Source organism: Vulpes lagopus, chromosome 19 (genome assembly GCF_018345385.1).
Source record: "Vulpes lagopus strain Blue_001 chromosome 19, ASM1834538v1, whole genome shotgun sequence".
Taxonomy (NCBI): domain Eukaryota; kingdom Metazoa; phylum Chordata; class Mammalia; order Carnivora; family Canidae; genus Vulpes; species Vulpes lagopus.
Window position 1 is genome coordinate 11,564,466 of NC_054842.1, and position 22,864 is coordinate 11,587,329.

The 22,864-nt window shown below is 44.1% G+C and overlaps 2 protein-coding genes across 5 annotated transcripts in view; both read left to right on the plus strand.

The window, feature by feature from the left end:
* TRAK1 (trafficking kinesin protein 1) overlaps nt 1-22,864 on the plus strand; it is a 123,581-nt gene that overhangs the window by 15,321 nt on the left and 85,396 nt on the right. For all 4 annotated transcript variants that reach the window (XM_041734219.1, XM_041734221.1, XM_041734222.1 and 1 more), the window contains exon 2: nt 17,592-17,786. The gene's annotated coding sequence lies outside the window, so the exon portion shown is untranslated. The remainder of the gene's footprint in view (nt 1-17,591; nt 17,787-22,864) is intronic.
* LOC121478843 (60S ribosomal protein L17-like) lies at nt 7,302-7,773 on the plus strand. The gene has a single exon (XM_041734225.1). It carries the CDS (start codon nt 7,333-7,335, stop codon nt 7,771-7,773), a length of 441 nt encoding a protein of 146 aa, XP_041590159.1. The 5' UTR covers nt 7,302-7,332.

Sequence of the window (22,864 nt, forward strand, 5' to 3'; positions counted from 1 at the left end):
GTGGCCCAGCTCAAAGTCACAGAACTGCAAAGTGGTACTTTGTTCACAGTGAACCCAAACCAAAGCAAGGGTAGGTAGTGAAGGAGGAAGAATTGTGAATAAAACAAATAGCTGAATTTTAGAAGATCCTCAAATGGCTGAAGCCCACAGGTGGCCATCGGGAAGCCTCAGGGGATCAGCGATCTCTCCTATGGCCTGGAATAGGGGTTGGCAGACCTTTCCCTCAAGGCCAGAGAGTACGTATTTCAGGTTTTTGGGTCATGGGATCTGTGTTGCAACTCCCGGCTTCTACGGTTGTGGATACAAGCAGCTGTAGACGATACCTAGAGGAATGGGTGTGCAGCTGGGTTTCAGTAAAATCGTTATTTATGAATATAGGCAGGGGCTGGATTTGACCGTGGATCATAGTTGGTGGACTCCTCGTTTAGAGTCAAGCCCTGATTTCTATCAGGCTGTCAACAATAAGAGAGGAATACCCCCTTGTTAGTTGGGAAGCTGCTGTTGAGTTCAATAATACCCCACCCACCATTCAGCATTGTTAAGCTGTAAACAGTGTTCTGTGGCATTGAATTTTCTAGACAGCCAAAGCTTATTGTCTCTAAGTATGAAACCTCATTTTGCTTAACTTAGTTTCCATGAAAATTTCTGTAAAGGGAGTAGAAGATCCTTGGTCCTTCCAAGGATGATGAGGAAGGCGATTTAACCTTCCTGGTGGATTCAGTATTATCTTTCACAGTGTTTTTGGCAGAGGACTTTGAGGTGTGCCTAAGTAGGGGCAGTAGGTGTGCTCAGTGACCCTACTTTCCCTACTTTCTCTTGTGGTTATATTTTTGTATGTGTAACCACTTCATTGAGATATAATTCACCCATATAGAATCTATAACTTGATGGCTTTTAGCTTATTCACAGGGTTGTGCAATTATTACCACAAATCAATTTTAGAACATTTTTCATCACCCCCAAAGGAAACTCCAGATCCTTTAGCTGTCACCTCCAATCCGCTCCCATCTACCCCCTCCCAATGTGGCTGAATTTTTAATGACCTTTTGAAGGTCACCTCTTGGAATCTGCTGCCCTTGTTTCTTGGCCCTAACAGGCTCAGCCCTGGCCTTGGAGAACAGAGTGAGGGAGCTTCTTAATGCTCATAGTGCTCTGCAAGTATACACCCAATAGAGACTTACATTGCCTCTAACATGTGTGCATCAGAACTATATCACCTGATAATATAGCTTTAACTTTTGTCTTTTATTATACCTGGTTATTTGTATTCTGCTTTGGAGGAGTTGCCCTTTGCAATTTTCTGCTTTTTGAATATACATGTGTGTTGGTTTGAGACCTGGTCAAGTAAAGTGTTTCACACTCAAGTGTTTTATTTGTTTTATCTATTTCGCCTAACCGCTTATTGTTGGGCTGTAGTCATGGTTTTAGGGATGAGTTTTTAGTCTTTTAATATCCAGATGATCTCACTTCATGTTTTGAAAAAGTAACCATTGTTCGCCTATAACCAGAATTTCCTGCCTAGGAAATAATTTAGATGAACAATAAAGCAGCAAACTGCATTTAATGGAAGAGGCACAGTAGGCATTATGATTTTACAAAATTGTGTTCTATTAATAATATAAAGTTTTCCTGATTCAACATCTGACTGTTTATCTCAGAGTTTAACCTTCAACACTAATTGACTTTCATTCCATAGTAAAAGCTAATTTTAGGGAGGATGTGGACCTAGAACTCTGGCAGCTCCTCAGGTCAGGCTGCCTTGAAAGCTTTAGAGAGGGTAACTATAAGTACCGGGTTTTTGGAAAACAGAAAGCAATTGTAAGTGTAAAAAGTTAAAAATTTCATAACAGGAGAGATTGCACCTGAACCTACAAATTAGAGCGACAAGAGTCAAGAGGTAAAGAGGGAGATTGGTGAGATAAAGTATAATCTACTTTATTTTTGTTATGGAGAATCAGAAAAATATAGCTTTACCTCCAAGTGGCTTAAAGGTAACTACCCATATCAGTAAGGATTGGGTTTGGCTGCACAGAACAGTGGCTTCACCTGGTAGGATTTATTTAGTGATGGTAGCTCTCCAGGAATGTTTGTGTTATTATTACTGTTGTTTGTTATCATTGTAAAAAGTACAGCTGGATCCCTACATAACTTTCACACCCAGTAAAATCCAGATCACTCGAAGATAGAATGTCAAGAATGAAGCCATAAAAGTGGAAGAAGTAAATTATTACTGGACATTTTAATAATTTGAGGCTGGCAGCGCCATGCTAAAGCCTGATATGGAGGCTATAACTATAAAAGAATGATGGATCACTTTGACTATTTAAAAATTAAGCCTTACACAGGGATTCTTGCTGTAAGACGATGTGCCTGTTCCTGAAAAGCTTGCATGTTCTGCAAAATTGTCGGCCAGAAATAACAGGAATCATTTGGTGACTTTGTAACCAGAACATTAAACAGTACAAAGCACAAACGGTACGGTGGGAGATAAGTTGAGGCGGACCAAAGGCTAGGAGGCATGCAGGAGGGGGAGGGTCTGGGGCCTTCAGCTCCCATGAAGGGGGGCACAGGAGATGCAGCCTCTGCAAGCAGAGAGCCATGCAAGGCTGCGACACACCTTCTTAGGAATAGAGCTCTACTTGTAGCACATATTTTAAACCTCTTTAAAATAGGGCTGAAAGGGCTCCTGCCTGTGCAATATAAGAGCACTTCCCTACTTACCACTGACATATGAGCTCCCAGTAGAAAGTCCTGTAGCAGCACATAAGGCTGTGTGGGGAAAGCCAGAAAACACGAGTAGGCTTGCAAGACCAGGGACAAGGTGGGAGGTGAGTGGGGCGTGGGAACAATTGCATTATATTTGATAGACAAAGGGTTAGTATAAAGTTCCTCTATGTATATTGGCAGTAAAGAAGAGATAAGCAAGAAAAAATATTTATGAGCATCCTGTAAAAGAACTATTAATGGCCAGTATGTCCATGAAAAGATGTTGAGTATTATTAAGAAATAAATGCTACTGACCAGCATGTACATGAAAAGGTGTTCAGCATCACCAGTCAGGAGGGAAATGCAAACCCAAACCACAACGAGAGATCAACTCACAGCTGTTAGAAGGGCCAATATGGGAAAGACAAGAAACAGCTGGTGTTGGTGAGGATGTGGCGAAAAGGGACCCCTTGTGCACTGTTGATGGGAATGTAGATTGGTGCAGCCACTAAAGAAGGGATATTTATTTCAGTGATCTTTAACTGCACAGATATGAAATGTTTATGGGTGAGGAATTACATAACTGTGAATTGTGGTATATGCTGAAAGTGGAATCCTACTCAGCCCTTAAAAAGGAGGTGGATCAGAATTTATTGCCTTGGAGAGATGCTAGTGATAAATTGATAACATCGCCAGTGAATTTTCCAAGGCATGTGGAGGGGAGAGAAATAAAATCACAGAAATAGAAAAGAGATTTTTCAGAGTGTTTTGGAATTAATGACTGTGTTCGGTGCTTTTGGACGCTTTTCTTCCTTCTACTCCTTTTAAATCTCTGGCAAACTCACCTGTGAAATTCTCATCGATCATCAAGTACTGGTACCTCTGCCTTCAGAGTGTTTCCTGAATCTAGCCCCTTCTACCTGCCTGTGTCATTCTCGCCTGGACTGTAGCATCCTGGCTTAGCCCCAATTGGGAGTCCCTTCAACACAGCAGCCAGAGAGACCTGTTTAATACTTGAGTCAGATCATGGCACTCTTGTCACAGTAAGTTCAGACCTCCTGCCATGGACTAAAGGTTCTGGGAACTATGGATTGTCTCCCCTCACCTGCATTGCTCTACCTCCCCTGGCTCCAGCCACACAGGATGCCGCTGGCCTTTTTATTTTATTTTTTTATTTTACTCTTCCCTGTGTTAGAACACTGTACCCCTAGATCTTTATTCCAGTTTCTGCCCCAGTGACCTTTCCCTAGAAATGAACAAATAATTGATATTTGTGGCTTTATAATATTCCATCGGGGATCCCTGATGGAATAGGGATCAGCGGTTTAGCACCTGCCTTTGGCCCAGGATCCTGGAGTGCTGGGATCGAGTCCTGCGTCGGGCTCCCTGCATGGAGCCTAGTTCTCCCTCTGCCTGTGTCTCTGCCTGTCTCTCTCTCTTTCATGAATAAATAAATAAAATCTTTTAAAAAAATTCCATTAAGTTGGTATGATTTACGTAGATACTGCCCTTTTGCTAGACATGAAGGTTGTATTTGGCAATGCAGTGAATATCTTTAATTTTTAGAATTAAGAATTTTAAAATTCAAATATAACTTACAGCATTAGTTTCAGGTGTACAATATAATGAGCCAACAGTTCTTTACATTCCTCACTGCTCATTGAGATCAATGTACTCTTAATCTGCTTTATCTATTTCATCCCCCACCCACCTCTCCTGTGGCAACCACCAGTTTATTCTCTGAATTTAAGAGTCTGTTTTTTGTTTATTTTTTTGCAATGAACATCTTTTAAAAAGTGTGTTGAAGATGGGACTGTTAACATATAGGAAATGTGCATAAATAATTTACAGGTATTATGACCCCATTTGTATTTGATGAGCTTTTGTCGTTTTAACTTCGGATCTCCTAAGTAGTTGGCCCAAGTTAGGGTGATCATTGTTCAGGCAAGGACAATTTTTAACAGCTTTGTCGAGGTATAATTTACATAACCATATAATTCCCCCATTGTAAGTATGCAATTTGGAGATATTTTGAGTAGATTTAGAGTTGTACTACTGCCAGAGTAGCTGTACCATTTCCCATTCCCGCCTGCAGTGTGTAAGGGTTCTAGTTGCTTCACATCCCCTCTAATTCAATCCACTGTGTGTCTTTTCTGTTATAGACATTTTAGTGAGTGTGTAGTGGTATTGCGTTGAGGTTTATCATCAGGGACACTTTTGTTATTTGGGTTTTTTTAAATTTGTTAAAATGTATGTAACATTTCCCAATTACCCATTTTTAAAGTGTGTTATTCAGTGGCATTTGGTGCATTCAAATGTGTGTAAGCACCATCTATTTCTGGAACATTTCATCATCCCCAAAGGGAGCTTCCTACCTGTTAGCGCTCACTCCTCTTCTTCCCTCCTCTTACCCTCTGGCAACTACTGATCTGCTTTCTATTTCTATGGCTTTATGTGTTCTGGATATTTCATATAAATGGAGCCATATCATATGTAGTCTTTTGTGAGTGGCTTCTTTCACTTAGCATGATGTTTTGTAGCAGGTATCCTTTTTATGGACAAATAACATTCCGTTTTATCAATGTACTACATTTTCTCTGTCAGTTCATTGGTTGGTCAACATTGGGTTGTTTCCACCTTTTGGCTACTGGGAAGAAGAGGGTAGCTGTGGACAAGATTTTTTGTGAATACCCACTTTTAGTGCTTTTGGGTATAACCCCGGAGTGGAATTGCAGGGTCAGATCATGATTCTGTGTTTAACTTACTCAACAACTGCCACACTGTTTTCTAGAAGGGGCACCCTCAAGTATGATAGAGAGTGATACTAATACTAATACACAGGAACAGCAGGCATGAACTGGGGCTGTCTTGGGCAAGCCAAGACAAATGGGCACCCTTGCTCAGCCTACCCCTCCACCTGCTCCCTTCCCTTCCCTTCTGGCGTCAGCTACCATCCAGATGGTATGCTTGGTTCTTTTGTATGTTCTTCAACATCTGGTCCACGTGTATCGTTTCTTGCCCCTGAGGTGCTGAGGTCCCCAGGTCCCCAGTCTGAGAAAAGGAAATCCCTAATGCTGTGACTGTCGTTTATTTCTTAAAAAAAAAAAAAGTGATGAAACATACATAACATAAAACTTATCATTTTAGCTATTTTAAGGGTATAGTTACCTCTCCAGTGTTGAGCAAGTACTGCAAGTACTGCAGTGTTGAGCAAGTACTGAAGGCAGTACTTTCCTAGAACTTTGTCATTTTCCCCAGCTGAAACTCTGTTGTCTCTAAACACCAACCACCCATCCCCCCCCATCCCTCAGCCTCAGGTCACCACCATTCTGCTCTCTATTCCCATGAATTTGCTACTCTAGGTACCTCACATAAGAGGAAGCATTCAGTGCTCGCCCCCTTAGCTGTGGCTTATTTCGTATAATGCCTTACAATGTCTTACTTTGTATAATGTCTTCAAGGTTCATCCATGTTGTAACATGTGCCAGAATATTCTTCCTGTTTAAGGCTGAATGATATGCTGCTCTGTGTATAGACTGCATTTCGATGTTCGTTCATTTATCCATGACCGCTTGGGTTGCTTCTGCCTTTTTAGCTGTTGTGAATAGTGCTGCTATGAACATGGATGTACAAGTATCTGTTCAAGTCTCTGCAGTCACTTCTGGATATATATCCAGATTTGAAATTGTTGTATCATAAGGTAGTTCTGTGTTTAACTCTTTTGAGGAAACTGGTTATGCATGTTTTTATCAGATGCACTGTAAACATGATTATATATTTTGCACTTTAGATTTTTTTTTTTGGATTCCTTTCTTAGATTTAATCCTATATGTGAGGGTACTGGTTTGAGGGTCATGACACATTTTTTGGTTCTCCCAACATGCTGTCAAGCTGTTTACTGCCAGTGTTGTTCCAATTTATACCAGCTCCATCTGTCTAAACACTAATTCAGCTGTGAGCACTTTAATTGCAATCATCACATCGACCCTGGCTATTTTCTTTCTTTTTTTTTTTTTTAAGATTTTATTTATTCATGAGAATACACAGAGAGAGGAGAGAGAGAGAGACAGAGACCCAGGCACAGGGAAAAGCAGGCTCCTTGCAGGGAGCCCAATGTGGGACTTGATCCCAGGTCTCCAGGATCATGGCCTGGGCCAAAGGCGGTGCTAAACCGCTGAGTCACCTGGGTTGCCCTCCTGGCTATTTTCATGTAAAATTATCCCCCCCCCCCCCCCCCCCCCCCCCCCGGTAATTTAACAATTATAGAATATACACTTAATATACACTTTTTTTTTTTTTTTTTTTTTTAGAAAACTGCCTTTATTCTATTAGTAGTTGGAAAAATTAACTGGTACAGAAAAAAAGTTTAGTCAGCTGGAGAGAAGAAATTGAGTGCCACCCAAGAGAAATGGTGGCTCCTCTGGTAGGGAACCTGGATACAGTGAGGAAAAAGAGCACTGTGAACTAGAGCCAGACCCTGCAGTCCAGGTGAGAGGTTATGCCACCTTTTGAAGTGTCTGTCTCAGGCATGAAACCAAATTCTTATTTATTTAGCCCAGCTCTGGGGAAGGGTACTAGGATATGTGGGGCTGAAAACAGGTGAAACGGGCCCAGGCCATCAAGGGTATGCATATTCGAAAAGCCACCAAGTATCTGAAAGATGTCACTTTGCAGAAGCAGTGTGTGCCATTCCGTCGCTACAATGGTGGAGTTGGTAGGTGTGCGCAGGCCAAACAGTGGGGCTGGACACAAGGTCGGTGGCCCAAGAAGAGTGCTGAATTTTTACTGCACATGCTTAAAAATGCGGAGAGTAATGCCGAACTTAAGGGTTTAGATGTAGATTCTCTGGTCATTGAGCACATCCAGGTGAATAAAGCCCCCAAGATGCGACGGAGAACCTACAGGGCTCATGGCCGGATTAATCCATACATGAGCTCTCCCTGCCACATTGAGATGATTCTTACTGAAAAAGAGCAGATTGTTCCTAAACCAGAAGAGGAGGTTGCACAGAAGAAAAAGATATCCCAGAAGAAACTGAAGAAACAAAAACTTATGGCCCGGGAGTAAATTCTGCATAGAATAAATGCAAATAAAAATTTAAAAAAAAAAAAAAAAAAGAGAAATTATCAAGGAAATTAGAAGACCAAAGTAATTTTTAAAAATATTTTATTTATTTATTTATGAGAGATAGAGAGGCAGAGACATAGGCAGAGGGAGAAGCAGAAGCAGGATCCTCGCAGGGAGCCCTATGTGGGACTCATTGCCGAGACCCGGCATCACACCCTGAGCCTAAGGCAGATGCTGAACCACTGAGCCACTCAGGCATCCCAAGACCAAAGTATTTTTTGGGTTTATCGCGCGATAAAACATCCCAGTGGGTTGTAATGCTCCCTATTTTCTGTGCAGGTTTAGCTTTGGACTGAATTTATGCACATTAATTTTGCCTTTTTTTTTTTTTTTTTTAATTTATGATAGTCACAGAGAGAGAGAGAGAGAGAGAGAGAGAGAGAGAGAGGCAGAGACACAGGCAGAGGGAGAAGCAGGCTCCATGCACTGGGAGCCCGATGTGGGATTCGATCCAGGGTCTCCAGGATCGCGCCCTGGGCCAAAGGCAGGCGCCAAACCGCTGTGCCACCCAGGGATCCCTAATTTTGCCTTTTAAAATAAATTTCCGTAGAGTTCAAGCTGTATGTCTCAGTATTAGGATCAATTCGACCTGTAATGTAGTATCATCTGCTTTTGTAGATTTTTTTTTTTTTTAGATTTTATTTATTTGTTTGAGAAAGAGAGAACGTATGCACATGAGAGAGCAAGCAGGAGCACAGGAGCAGAGGGAGGGGTAGAGGGAGAGGGAAAGCAGGCTCCCCACTGAGCAGGGAGCCCTATGTGGATCCTGGGTTCATGAGCTGAGCTGGGCCAAAGGCTGATGCCCAACCAACTGAGTCACCCAGGCATCCCTGTAGATTTCTATACAAAGCCCATCAGAGGTCCTATTTCTGAAAAACTGGATTTGGTTCTGCCATTTTAGGAGGCTCCCCAGCAGGATCCGCCTCCTTTGCTTTGCCCTGCCACCTCTTGCCCTCTCTTCTTGCACAACAAAGAATATTTGCACAGCAAAGGTCAGTTGTACAAGATTGCCTAGCGTCCTGTCCTGTTGGAACTCCTGCTTGTGAACTTGTCCTCTTTCAGATCGGTAGTCTCTGCTGCAGTGCTCCTGGCTGGTAGGTGTCCTCTAAGCTGGTGTTCACGTGTGATTATGTGGTAACTCAGAACCTGATACCCAGTGTATGTGGAATCTACCTCGTGTAATTGTTTATCCTTTTTCTTAGAAAGAGTTGCTTCTGCTGGCAGTTAGGGTCACAGCCATTGCTGACAACTCCCCAGTGCAGGTTTTTCTTTCTGGGGTTGGCCTTTTCTTTATGTTCCCGTATGGGTTTCTCTGTGTGGCCTTGCCTCTCCTGTAGACCCATTTGCGCTGCTGCCAGCAAGGGAGCTGGCCCTCACTGGGGGAGAAGCAGGAGAGGAGGGGAAGGAAGACTCGTGTCTGTGCCTTCCGGGGCTGGAGTGTGAGCCACTGTGCCGCAGGGAGACAGCAGGGCCTCATGTCTGGACCCCCTACAACTTAGCCATGAGACCTCCTTGCTGCCCTGAACTTGGTAGGCCTTTCCCCTGTGTAAGGAGAATGAGAGGACGAGGATGTGCCCGCAGGGGGCCCACACTGGTTCTCATGGGGAGTCTGAGAATGGTCTTGTGTGCAAGTAGGGACAGGGTGGAGGTGTGGCCGGATGGAGCCTGCAGAGAGACCTCCTTGCCCTTGCATACTGTTTGAATGTTGAGCCACATGCCTTACTTAACTGATTTTGTTTTTAAAGAAAGCAGGTTCAGTTAGTCAAGACCACGAGGGGCTAAGTGTCAACTCTCAAATGTTGGTGTGCAAAAACCCCTTGTAGGGCTTGACTTAGAAGTCAGTTCCTGGGTTGTACCACATAGATCCTGGTACAGGAAGTCTAGAGTGGAGCCTTGGGGGTCATCTAAAGGTCCCTCATAGAGAAGCCTGCCTGTTGGCAACATCACCCCCATGTACAATTCATGGGAGATTCCTTTCCTGGAGAGTCCTTGCCAGGACCCACTAGACTGGGAGTGAGCCATGTGTGAATTAGGGTTAGGAGGAAGTGGACTAGGATGTGGGGGGCCAGCACAGCCCCTTACTAGCAGACTCACTTGGGCTCCTCACATAATCTGAGACTTTGGTTTCCTTGTTTGTAAAATGTGTTCTTAATTCTCACCCTGCATGGACTGCTGGTTTGTGAGAATACGAATAGATGAAATTCTGGAATAGGTACACATGCTTTGCATCATTCAGCACATGTTTATTGAGCACTTACTGTTTACCAGGCAGGGTGCTGCCTAAACAGCGAGGGATAGATCAACATTCAAGATGACACTGTCACTTTCTGAGGCCTCTCATGTGTCACAGACTTGTGTCTGTGGCTAGTTGCTCAGTAGGCACCACCTCAGCCTCTCTGAGGATAGTCTCCCCTTCCATTAGGTGAGGCAGTTGAGCCAGTAATTTTTAGCTCTAGTGGTCCCTTTGAGTTTGTGAAATCATAACTTTTGTGATGTAGAGCATAACTACTGATTTCCCTGAAGATGCTTAGGTAAGGCTCTTAACTGTGTGACCCTATAATAGGAATTTTCTAGAAAGACACCAATTACAAAGTATCAGGCATGTCTCTGGTACCAGTATGGCCTGTAAATCTTTGCATCTGCACTCTTTAATCTTAATAATTTCAAGAAAAATGAATTATTTCCAAGTCTGTACAAGTGGTTTACAAATGGCTGAGTAGAGAAAGGTCTCATCTTGTGCAGTTTTTAAAACATTGTTGTGGGTTTACTGTCACTGCTGAGCATAATGATGGTAAGAGGCTTACCTCATCTCCAGAACTTCCCCAAGCACAGACCTGGGGTCACACTCCTCAGTCACCACTGATGTGGCCAAGTGGAAACATGGTGGGTAAAGAAATGGAATGGATTAGGGTAGGGGAGGCAAAAGTAGAAAATAGATTAGTTTTTAGAATATGGCCAGTTTTGTTGAGTTAAGATTCCTTTACTTTTCCTTTGATCGTCACCTTTACTATAGTCTAGAACATTCTCCCAAGGCCTAGAGTGAGACCCAAAGATGGGAAATCCCAGAGCACAAACAGGAGGCACACACACGTTTTAATGTGGCCCTTGGATGTTTACAAAATTCTAAGTGAGTATCTAACATTTAAAGTTCAAGAAATTTCATGTAAAAATGCAGATTCCTGTCCTCTCAGAAGAAATCAGCATATCTGGGGCCATGAGCACCTCCTGGGTGGAGCAGGATGTGATGTACTCACAGCCCTTGACCTGGCTGCTCAGACATGTTTAGGGCAGGGATAGAACTCTTCTGCAACCTCATGCCTTTGTTCAGTAGATGCAGAAACTGAGTTACAGACGGATGAAGATAGGACCTGCTGGGGTGAAAGGGAGAAGTTGGGGACAGTACCAGGCCTGGGGTCCCCTCCTTCAAGCTCTTGGAACAATGCTGCTGCCATAGTTGGGTCCCAGGCACCCTCCAGCAGGTGGCAGTCGTGCTGCTGGCTTGCCTCACTCACCGTCTGTCTCTTCCCTGACTTGACCCTGTGTTCCCCTGATTTTGCTACGTTCTTCTCATGAAGCTCTCCTCTTTATCCAGCACTATTCCCCCTCTCTTTTTGTTCTTTCTTCTTCCCTTGCTGTTGCCCCTGGATTTCCTGGAGCCTGGGTGAGTGTGTAGGTTGCTTCTCCCCTGCATCTGTGCAGTTCTCTCCTCTCCTGGGCCTAGCCTTCCAGCTTCAGTGCTGCAGGCAGGAGGCCCAGAAACTCCAGTGGAGCCACCCTCCCTCCCTGATCTGGGGGTGGCCACCACTCAGAGCATGTAAGTGCATGGTCCTTGGATACACTGATTTCTTCTGAGAGATCAAGGATCTGTGTCTTTACATGAGACTCCCTAATTTTAAAATGTCAGGCATTAATGCAGAGTTTCTGCCTCTGCTATAAAATGTTAAACATTATCTTGGGTGCCTGGCAAATTCCATGAAGCTGGCATGTCACCTGTGTATCAGAGGGGCCTCCTTCGAGCCCCTCTGTAGGAATGAGGATCTAGCCCAAGTCAGATGTGGAGTGGACATAGCTGCACCTATCACCCCAGACCTTCCAGATACCTAGCAGTCTCCAGCACCCTGCCCCACCTCCCAGGCAGCCCTAGATGTAGCCCTCATCCTCAGGTAGGAGGACCCACTCCAAAGCTTATGTCTTGGAGAAAGCCTAGGAGGGATTGGAGTTCTGAACAGGTGAAGAGACCCACTGTGGTTTGCTCCCAAAGTGGTGCCATAAGAATAGGGGGTATTGGATTGAGTCTGTGTTTGCTGAGTGACTGAGAGGATAATCACTTCCCCGTGGGACTTGCCTCCATGCTGAATGAAAGCCTAGGGGCAAGCCAGGAGGGGCACGAAAACACTTGGCACTAGATGGCGGCACCTCCCCTGTGCTGAAGGCTGGGCGTTGGTCCATCCTGGGGACACAGGGCTGACAGACTAGCCCTGCACCCACTGCTCATTTTTCCTTGCCTTTGTCCCCATTATTTATCCAGCACTCAGCTAGCACTTACTGTTTGTTGCCCAGCTGGATGTAAAGGTGGCTAACTCAGTTCTTTCTCCTGAGGGGCTCATAGTTAGTGCAGAAGGGATTGCAGAAAACACTCATAACATTGTAGCAAAACACTCAATGTACCATGTACATAGCCACAGGACTGGAGTCCAGGAAAGCTTGAAATACAGGGTGACCTTTCAGTGGTATTTTGAGATGGAGTTTGCTGGGCAGTGAAGGGCTTTCTAGGCAGTGAGGACAGCTGGTATAAAAACCAAGATTTGTGAAAAAATATCTTTAGCAAATGGTGAGAAGTTGATGTGGCTTAACCAAAGAGGTCTTGGATAAAACAGCAGAGCCTGCACTTGATAAGAGAGGATGTTTTAACAGAGACTGAGATAATAGTGGCTTCCACAAGGTAGACCTTTCTTTCCCTTCTCAAAGTCCCAGGGGAAGGGTAGACTCCATCAGGTAGATGGTCCTAGGCACCCAGGGTTGCTTGGGTGTTGCCTTTACTTGTGTGATTTTTTTAAAAAATATTTTAAAAATATTTTTTATTTTTATTTTTTTAAGATTTTATTTATTCATCAGAGACACACACACACAGAGGGGCAGAGTCACAGGCAGAGGGAGGAGCAGGCTCCATGCAGAGAGCCTGATGTGGGACTCGATCCCAGGTCTCCAGGATCATGCCCTGGGCTGAAGGCGGCGCTAAACCGCTGAGCCACCTGGACTGCCCTACTTGTGTGATTGAAGATGGTTTCAGCACCAGCTACCTCTCTGTATGTGACAGCTGGAGAAGCCATGGCTTAGAAGCTCTGTTCATATCCTGTTACCCGGACTTGGGGACATAACCTTACTGCAAGGGAAGATGGGAAATGTAGTTTTCAGCCAGGTGGCCCTGTGCCTAGCCACACCTTGGGAATTCCATTACCAAAAGGAAGAAGCAGAAACTGGATATTGGGAAACCTCTGTCCCATCGGCTTCTATCTTAGGAAAGCGTGGGCTGAAACATGAAGCACTTTATAGAGAGCCAGGAGGTTTGTAAAGCAGGGCAGTACCATGTTTTTAAAAAGCATCCTCTTCCCACAGATGGCACCAGTGGCCGTGTGGCCAGCAACCACGGGGCTGTTGTAGTAACTCAGGAAGGAGGAGATCTACCCTGACTGCCTGGGTGAGCCTGGCCTTTTGATAGTTTGACAGGCTGGGCGTTAGTGGGTTCCCAGCTGTGGTTGCTGCACATCTGACTGAAGCCAAGGACCTGTTTGGGTCTGAGTTCAATCAGCAGGCTGATGCCCTTTATTTGAGGTTTATCTGAGGACATGTTTTTATAGCTTGTTAATAATGTAAGTTGTGGGGGGTGCACCTGGGTGGCTTAGTCGGTTAAGCATCCAACTCTTGGTTCTGGCTTAGGTCATGATCTCAGGGCCCTGGGATCAAGCCCCTGTCATCAGGTTTTGAGTTCTGCTTCTTCCTCTCCCTCCCCTTTGCCCCTCTCGCCATGCTCTCTCTCTCAAATAAAGAAACTTAAAAAAAAAATTGATGTGAGTTGGATCGGTGGAGAAATGATGACTGTCAAGAGTATAATGGGGTCCTTGCTTCCAGGTTGGGCCAAAAGTGCCCTTTTATACCATGAGCTTGAATAAGCTCCAGGAGAGGGGGCAGGGCCTTCCTGGTTCTGCAGACAAGTTACTTCACTTCCTGTGCTCTAGAAGAGAAAATCATTCTCCTGCCTGCCTCCCTCATTTGTCAGTGTGTTTAACTGCACATCCCTATCATGCTTGTGAAGCCATCTTCCTGCTGAGAACAGAACCTTCCTTATTAGAATATCCTGGGGATTCCCCAGTATTTCTTGTGTGCCTGCCTGGGAGACGGGTGGCAGAGGGGAAGGGTATAGATTTCAGACAGACAGTTGAGGCTTCTCAGGCAGGATCTGCCAAGTAATACCTGCGTGGCCTTGACCAACAAGATATTCTACAGCTCCTGTGAATCTCTGCTTCCTCATCTGCAAAACAGAACAAATATAACCTGTCCCAGGTTGCTCAGAGGGTCAGAGAGTGCCCCGCAGGCTTGGGGCTTGCAACAGTGCAGGCATTCCTGGGGAATTCTTGAAGGTTCTCATGCTATGTTTACCCAACCTCAGGCCTGCGATATGTCTTCTCCGTGAGGCAAATGTGGTGCTCCCCTCCAAAGGAGGACCCCTGGGCCTTTGGTCCTGCAGCCCAGGTCAGGTTGAGGAATGCTCCCTGGGTCTCTGTAATCCTTCCCTATGTTCTGATTCTCTGGGCCTTTTAGGCAGCTGGAAACTTGCTGTGTTCATATGGCTGGTCCCATTATGGCAAAATCAAATACAGTGTTTTTTTTAAAAAGGCATTTTGGCTCAGTCTCACCTTTCAATATTTTATCTCACCTGTCATCACATGCTCTGAGCATAACAATCTCTCTTGGACATAAAGACCCACACTGTAAATAGGTTGCCCTTCAGCCCCGGAAATGTGGAAGGACAGGTCAAGTCTCAGAGTTTGAGCAGCTGCCAACGTGCTCAGAAGTGACATGGTATTCTTAGAAGGGACTTTTGTTTGAGATTGTTGCCTTCCCCACCACCAAAAGCAGAGACACCAGAAGATTCTAGCCTGTTGTGAGGGTGAGTCATGCAGGAATGTGTTGGTCCTCTGCCTGTTCTCCTAGGCATAGGCTGGCAAGGTCTTTTGTGGAGCCAATCTGTGCTCAGTTAAGAGACACCTCCAGTTGGGCGTGACCCCACGTCCTCTCAGTCACAAGGCTGCCATTTTATAATCACGAGGCATCCTTTCAAAATGAGCTTTGTGGGAACTTACTCGTCACTTGATTGTGAGGGGAGAAACCAATTGCTTAATTATGAGCCCATCTTGAGCCTCTTGGGTGGCGTTTTGTTGGTGGTGGGAGGTGAGAAGAAACACAAGACCTCTGTCTTGAGGTTGGGCTGTTGGCTCTGGCCTCCGGGAGGAGGCAACTTCTGTTCCCAGCAGACCTTTGCAAAGTGGCAGAGCAGCTCTGGTCTGCTTTTCAGCTGGCTGAAATGCCAGGAGCGCTCCCAGTGACATTTCCCCACACAACGCAGAGAATCCAAGTGTTCAGATGTTATCCCCCCTCCAGTCCCTAAAGCTCTAAGAAAAATTCTAAATGTCTTCACTTTGTACTTATTTTTCTTCTCTTTCCTTAGTGCTTGCAAAACCACACTGACTTCCTGAATTGAAATGTTCTGCAGTGAAGCTTTGCATATTAAGCTGAGCAAAAAGGGGTTGTGCGGGGGAAGAGGGGTGCAAGGGGGTGTGTGGGGAGCGAGAAGGAGATAAGGGGAGTCAGGTGCATTGAATGACAGGTGCATTCAGTGAGGTCTTGCTCAAAGGGAGACACTTGGTCACTGAATGCTCCCTTTACCTGTGATTTGGTATTTTTTTTGCCTGCCATGTAGCCTAAACCATGAAGGACAGAGGGATTTTGGTAAATCTCTGGCATAGCTGTTCTGGGCATGAGAGGCTCCGTATTCTACTTGAGTGTGAGCGGCTCTGTAGGCACTGCCTTGCTGCTTGCCTTTGCTTTGGTTCAGGCCAGGAGCAGTGAAGGGACTGATCTTCCCTGCTGTGCTGGCTTTGTTTCTCCAGTGAACCCCTGAACACCTGCCTGGGGCTCTTCCTACCGCCTCCCCTTCCAGCTGGCCACACCCTGGGATTCGCTCCCACTGTTTGCACCACTCACTTCCTCCGTGGGTGTTCAGACAGGGCCTCCCTCCTTTAATGCCACCTTCCACGTCCTCAGATGACTCATGACTGTGATCTCTCATCAGCACCTCTTCCTTACTTTACCTTGCCCATGTGTAGTTTCCTGGTTCTTGAGAGGATTTTCTCCTCCTGCCTCTCCCTGCACTTTGGAGAGGGACAGGAGTCCGAATCTCATGCTCTGCTCTCCACCTTGATCCTGGCCCCCGCCTTTGTTTACTACTTCAAGGCAAGGACACTGTGCAATAACCTTCTTAATTGCTCTTACTGCATTCTTCTTACCTTTCAAGTGATTTTTCTCATTGAAGGCACATTCCTCGAATGAAAGACCCAGTTAATAACTCTCTTGTCCAGCCATGAGGACCACAGGTGTCGATTTATTTATGGGTTCCCAAGACCTCCACTGCTCCCACCTGCCATTTACCATCATGAGTCATGAATACTGTCTGTGAACTGGCCCAGTATGGTGACTGATGTCAGAATTAGTGGAGAGATCATCAACATGCATCCATTAGCATTTATTTACTTCACTGTTCTCAGGGGTAGAGAAGTTGTGGAAGACTGGTCTTGTCCTGGGTACATTTGCTGTGGTGTTGTGTTTACAGTTTAATTAAAAGGCCTCTGTTGCAGTGTGCTTTATATGGGTTGATGCACCTTCATAAGCATTATGGAGCATCTTTTGAGCCAGGACCTATGAGAGGTACGGTGATAGATAGATTGCTGATGGAAATTTGCCATCTCACAGGGGAATGTGTTGGATACTAAAATACTCAGAAGATAGAATGTAACACTGCCAAAACACTGTATTAATGTAGAAGGAAGGAGAGAGGTTAATTCTGCATGATGTGTTCAAAACACCAACATTTCTGGGATGATCCAGCTCTGCCTTCAATGGAGGAACACTTGTTGCTTTAATGGGTGGAAGTCCCACAAGAATACAAGCACTGCAAGAGCAGGACCACGACTGTTGTGTTTACTGTTGCATCTCCTGTGTCTCTGGGACTCAGGATGTATTTGGGTGGATGAATGGAAAGAAATACAGGCCAATCCACAATTCGGGGAATTAAATGAAGGCAAAATCCCAGATGAAGGGATGGCTTGACTGGTTATGAGTAGCAGGAAGAAATTAGACATATTGGTGAAATTGTAACTGCTTTGGTTTATGCATCAAGTGATTGAAAGAGAATGGTCAGAGAAATAGTTGGGAAGAATGAGCCCAGAAAGCACACGAATTGTGGCTTTACTTCGAATGAAGTGGGCCGCTAAACGGTGTAGGAACTATTTCGGGTAGGTCTTGTAAGTTTCGAGAATGGATTTTAAATTGGCAGAAAAGATCTCTGATGTGGCCGTAGCTGGCCTCTCCATGCTGTGGGTAAGTAGCTGAAGATATCTGTTGAGGCCACAAGGCCAGTTAGCTGGCAGCAGCAAGGCCAAAACCATTTCTGGGCTCTCATTTCCCTATTTTCTTCTCTCCAGACGTGTGCAACAGCACCGATCTTCCGGAAGTTGAGATCATTAGCCTGCTGGAGGAGCAGCTGCCCCATTATAAGTTAAGAGCCGACACCATCTACGGTTATGACCACGACGACTGGCTCCATACACCCCTCATTTCTCCAGATGCCAACATTGACCTTACAACCGAGCAAATTGAAGAGACGCTGAAGTACTTCCGTGAGTAGTTCCTTTCGTTTGGTGAGGCACTGCAATGGCCCATGCTTCTTAGCTGTGGCCCTGCATGGGACCTTGTACTGGCTAGCAGGTCTTACAGCCTGCCATTCATGGAAGGGTGCTCCAGGAAATGTGGCTGTCGGGTTTAGTCTCACACATGGCCTTGATTTTGAGTGTTATGAATAGACATTTTAGTGTATTGGGGACCAAGTACGAAATTTCATTTGAACCAGTTTTCTCATAACTGTAGAGAAGAATTTGAAAATGCTCCCATTTCCCCCCTCTTACCAAAATACCATGTGAATCCTTAGAAACTCCCTGGGAAAGAGTTTGCATTTAAACCAAAGGTACTGGGAATTCTTGGCTGCTTAGTATTATTTATAGGACATAGCAAAACATGTATAACAAGGCTGACAATTTTTCTTCTTTTTTAAAAAATTGAAGTATAATTGATATATAACATTATTAATTTTAGATGTACAACATAATGATTTGATATTTGTCCATGTTATAGAATGCACCACCACAATAAGTCTTGTTAACATCTGTCCCCATACAGAGTTAGGAAAAAATTTTTTTCTCATGGGGAGAACTTTGGAGATCTGCTCTCTTAGCAGTTTTCAAATATGCAATACATAATATTAACTGTGGTCACCATGCTGTACATTTTATTCCCATGACATATTCATTTTATAACTGGAAGTTTGTACCTTTGACCCCCTTCATTTGTTTCTTCTACCTCCCCAACCTTCCTGCCTCTGGCAACCACCTATCTGTTTTCTATATCTGTGAACTTAGTTTTCCAAGGCTAATGATTTCCGTATGAAAGCCCACTAAGCTGGTTATTCAGGAAAATCAAAAGGCTGCTCCAGTGACAAACCAGTTCTGCCTTAGGCTGACACCTGGTAGGGTGAGCAGTACACTAGGTGGGTTCTCCCCCCACCCCCCACTTCCCAGTGTGTGAAACCTGGTTTTGCAGATTTAGAAAACATGATAATTTTAAAATTTCATGCTAATGATGTTTCTGATGTTCATTCAAGAGGTGCCTTTGTAGAAATAATTTTACCCTTTAGAAATTCACTGCAGCCCTATGAGATGGATAGGACAGACCAGCTCTCCTTTGTCTTAAAACTTCTGACTTTAAAATTCCAGTCAGCTTTAGCCTAGTCTAAATTAGTGATGTCACTTTGGAAGTGACATCATTTACATACCTGTGTATCATTATGTCACCTTTAAAAATAAAAAGTATAGCAATCTTCTACTTGATGGTAACATGGTTCAAAACGAGCTTATAACAGCAGTAAGTTTTCTGTAATTATTGCCTCAATACAGAATTATCTCCAGTGTTCTTAAATTTGGGAAATCACTTATAATAAATGAGTTGGAACTATAAGTTTCTCTTTTAGAAAGTATCTGGGGCTATTTTCACATTTTCTCTATTAGATGTTAATGAGGAAGGAATTTTGTTTAGACTGACCTGTGTTTTATACCTAAGACAAATCCTACAGTCTTTGTGAACACAGCAGATAATCCATTTCAACAGGAATAAAAATAGAGTAGTCCACACCAGGACAGATATGAAGCATGTTAGACTTGTACCAGTGTTCACATCGGAGCTTTAAAATTTCTGATGTGTCTGGTAGCATATAGGAAGCTCTTTGGCAGTCACTTTTGTTGACGCACGGTATCTGTTACACCAAGAGATGTGGTGTTGGGTAGAAAACTGTGTCCGGAGTCACGTCCTTGGCAGGTTCTGTATTTGGTTCCTTCAGACTGCTTCACGGTATAATTCACAGCAGAACTATTTTTTCAAAACTCCTCATGTGTTACTTAATCTTCCTTAAGAGATTGTGTGATTCTGTTGGACCCTGCTTGGCTGTTTCTGTCACCGGAGGCTCCTGGATCCCTTCTCATACACAGATTAACCACTTACATTCACAGCATAGTGGGAACCATCCACAGGGAGTACTTCACTGTTTTTGTAGAATTTTCCTATGAATTGCTCCTTTCATCCCTGTGAAATGTCTGCAGTTTGGGCAGGGCTGGTTTGATTCTCAAGGAAGTAGAAGCATAGTATTTATTCCATAGTACTGATCTCCCATCTTTTCAAATACTTGCAGCAGCAGACTTGAACAGACACTCTGGCTTATTTCTGTTTGTTCTGTTTTTATTTATTTATTTTTAAGATCCTATCTATCTATCTATCATCTATCTATCATCTATCTATCTCTATCTATCTATCTATCTATCTATCTATCTATCTATCTATCTATCTCTATTATCTATCTATTTTAGAGAAAGAGGATGTGTGCAGGAGAGCGTGTGTGCAGGTGAGGGGTAGGGGCAAGGGAGAGAGAGAATCCCAAGCAGACTCCCTGCTGTGTGTAGAGCCTGAACTGGGGGCTTGATCGCAGTTGATCCCAGGACCCCTGTGATCATGACTTGAGCTGAAATCAAGAATGGAACACTCTTAACCAACTGAGTCACCTAGGTGCCCCAGTTACATATTTAAGGGAGGGAGAAAAAAAATATGATGGATTTGGCAGTGAATAAAACAAATTATACTAAGATTAGAAGAAACAAAGTAAATGCTGAGCAGAGGTTCTAAAGGTTCTTAGAGCATAGTTTGCCCCAAGTCTGACCTTAATTTTGTGTTTTCTTTTTTTTTTTTTTTTTAATTTTTTTTTTATTATTTATTTATGTAGTCATACAGAGAGAGAGAGAGAGAGAGAGAGAGAGAGAGGCAGAGACATAGGCAGAGGGAGAAGCAAGCTCCATGCACCGGGAGCCTGATGTGGGATTCGATCCCGGGTCTCCAGGATCGCGCCCTGGGCCAAAGGCAGGCGCCAAACCGCTGCGCCACCCAGGGATCCCTAATTTTGTGTTTTCTTCTGTGATACTTACACTTAGAGCAAAGTAGGTATTTGCTAACTTGATTAAATGAATGATCAGGGTTAGCTCTTACATATAGCACACTCCTCAGCAGGGATTTCAAACTGAGGTCCTAGGACCCCCAAAAAGTCTGTAGAGGGAAATTGGGGATTCTGTGAAGTTCTAAAGGAATGAAACAATGTCTTTATTTTCACTAACTTCTAACTGAAATGCAGCATTTCCTGTCACTGTGAAGATAGAAAACAAAGCATGGTGGTATTAGCAGGACCTGTGACTTTTTCACCAATAGAAATCAAGATTTTCATGTCATGTTGCAGTGGAAACAGATACTTTGAAATACCACCTTTACTCATCACTGCTTTGAAATTACATTCATTATTAAGCATGCCGATAGCCCTTGCTATCTAATACATTGATAATGAAGCTCTTATAGCACAGACTTTTTGCAAGTTTTAATAACTACATTGTAATACAATTGGTTTCCTTTTGTAGTCCTTTGTATTTTATGTTATGTTTTCAACTGTTTGTTCTTTTTTTAAAAATTTTATTTATTTATTCATGAGAGACACAGAGACACAGGCAGAGAGAGGAGGAGGCTCCTTGCAGGGAGCCCAATGTGGGACTCCATCCCAGGTCTCCAGGATCACGCCCCGGGCCGAAGGTGGCACTAAACCGCTGAGCCACCCGGGCTGCCTTCAACTCTTTCTTCTAAGGAGGGGTGCGTGAGCCTTGCCAAGCTGGCTGAGAGGTCAGTGGAAAGCACAGATCAGGGGCCCTGCTCTGTGCATGGTGTCCTCTTTGGGTTTCATTGTTTGTTTATACGTGCGTAACTAGGAGATGCTCTGGCCACGACACAGTGACTCACCTGTGTGTGTTAAATCAGTTGTGAGGTGTGTGAGAAGATAACAGAGCTGTTTCCTCTTAGGTTTATTTTCTTATCAGTTAGGGCAGTGGTTCTCTGTTATGGGTGGGAGTGGGGAGAAGAGACCCTAGAGATTTTGATAATGGGAGATGAGGTAAAACTCAGCCCTCTTCCTTACAGGCCGTCCCTCAGAGTAGAGAAATTACACTTTGCCTTTTTTTTTTTTTTTTAATTAACTTTTATTGGTGTTCAATTTACCAACATACAGAAAAACACCCAGTGTTCATCCCGTCAAATGTCCACCTCAGTGCCCGTCACCCATTCCCCTCCAACACCCGCCCTCCTCCCCTTCCACCACCCCTAGTTCGTTTCCCCGAGTTAGGAGTCTTTATGTTCTGTCTCCCTTCCTGATATTTCCCAACATTTCTTTTCCCTTCCTTTATATTCCCTTTCACTATTATTCATATTCCCCAAATGAATGAGAACATACACTGTTTGTCCTTCTCCGATTGACTTATTTCACTCAGCATAATACCCTCCAGTTCCATCCACGTTGAAGCAAATGGTGGGTATTTGTCGTTTCTAATTGCTGAGTAATATTCCATTGTATACATAAACCACATCTTCTTTATCCATTCATCTTTCGATGGACACCGAGGCTCCTTCCACAGTTTGGCTATTGTGGCCATTGCTGATAGAAACATCGGGGTGCAGGTGTCCCGACGTTTCCTTGCATCTGAATCTTTGGGGTAAATCCCCAACAGTGCAATTGCTGGGTCGTAGGGCAGGTCTATTTTTAACTCTTTGAGGAACCTCCACACAGTTTTCCAGAGTGGCTGCACCAGTTCACATTCCCACCAACAGTGCAAGAGGGTTCCCTTTTCTCCGCATCCTCTCCAACATTTGTTGTTTCCTGCCTTGTTAATTTTCCCCATTCTCACTGGTGTGAGGTGGTATCTCATTGTGGTTTTGATTTGTATTTCCCTGATGGCAAGTGATGCAGAGCATTTTCTCATGTGCTTGTTGGCCATGTCCATGTCTTCCTCTGTGAGATTTCTCTTCATGTCTTTTGCCCATTTCATGATTGGATTGTTTGTTTCTTTGGTGTTGAGTTTAATAAGTTCTTTATAGATTTTGGAAACTAGCCCTTTATCTGATATGTCATTTGCAAATATCTTCTCCCATTCTGTAGGTTGTCTTTTAGTTTTGTTGACTGTATCCTTTGCTGTGCAAAAGCTTCTTATCTTGATGAAGTCCCAATCGTTCATTTTTGCTTTTGTTTCTTTTGCCTTCGTGGATGTATCTTGCAAGAAGTTACTGTGGCCGA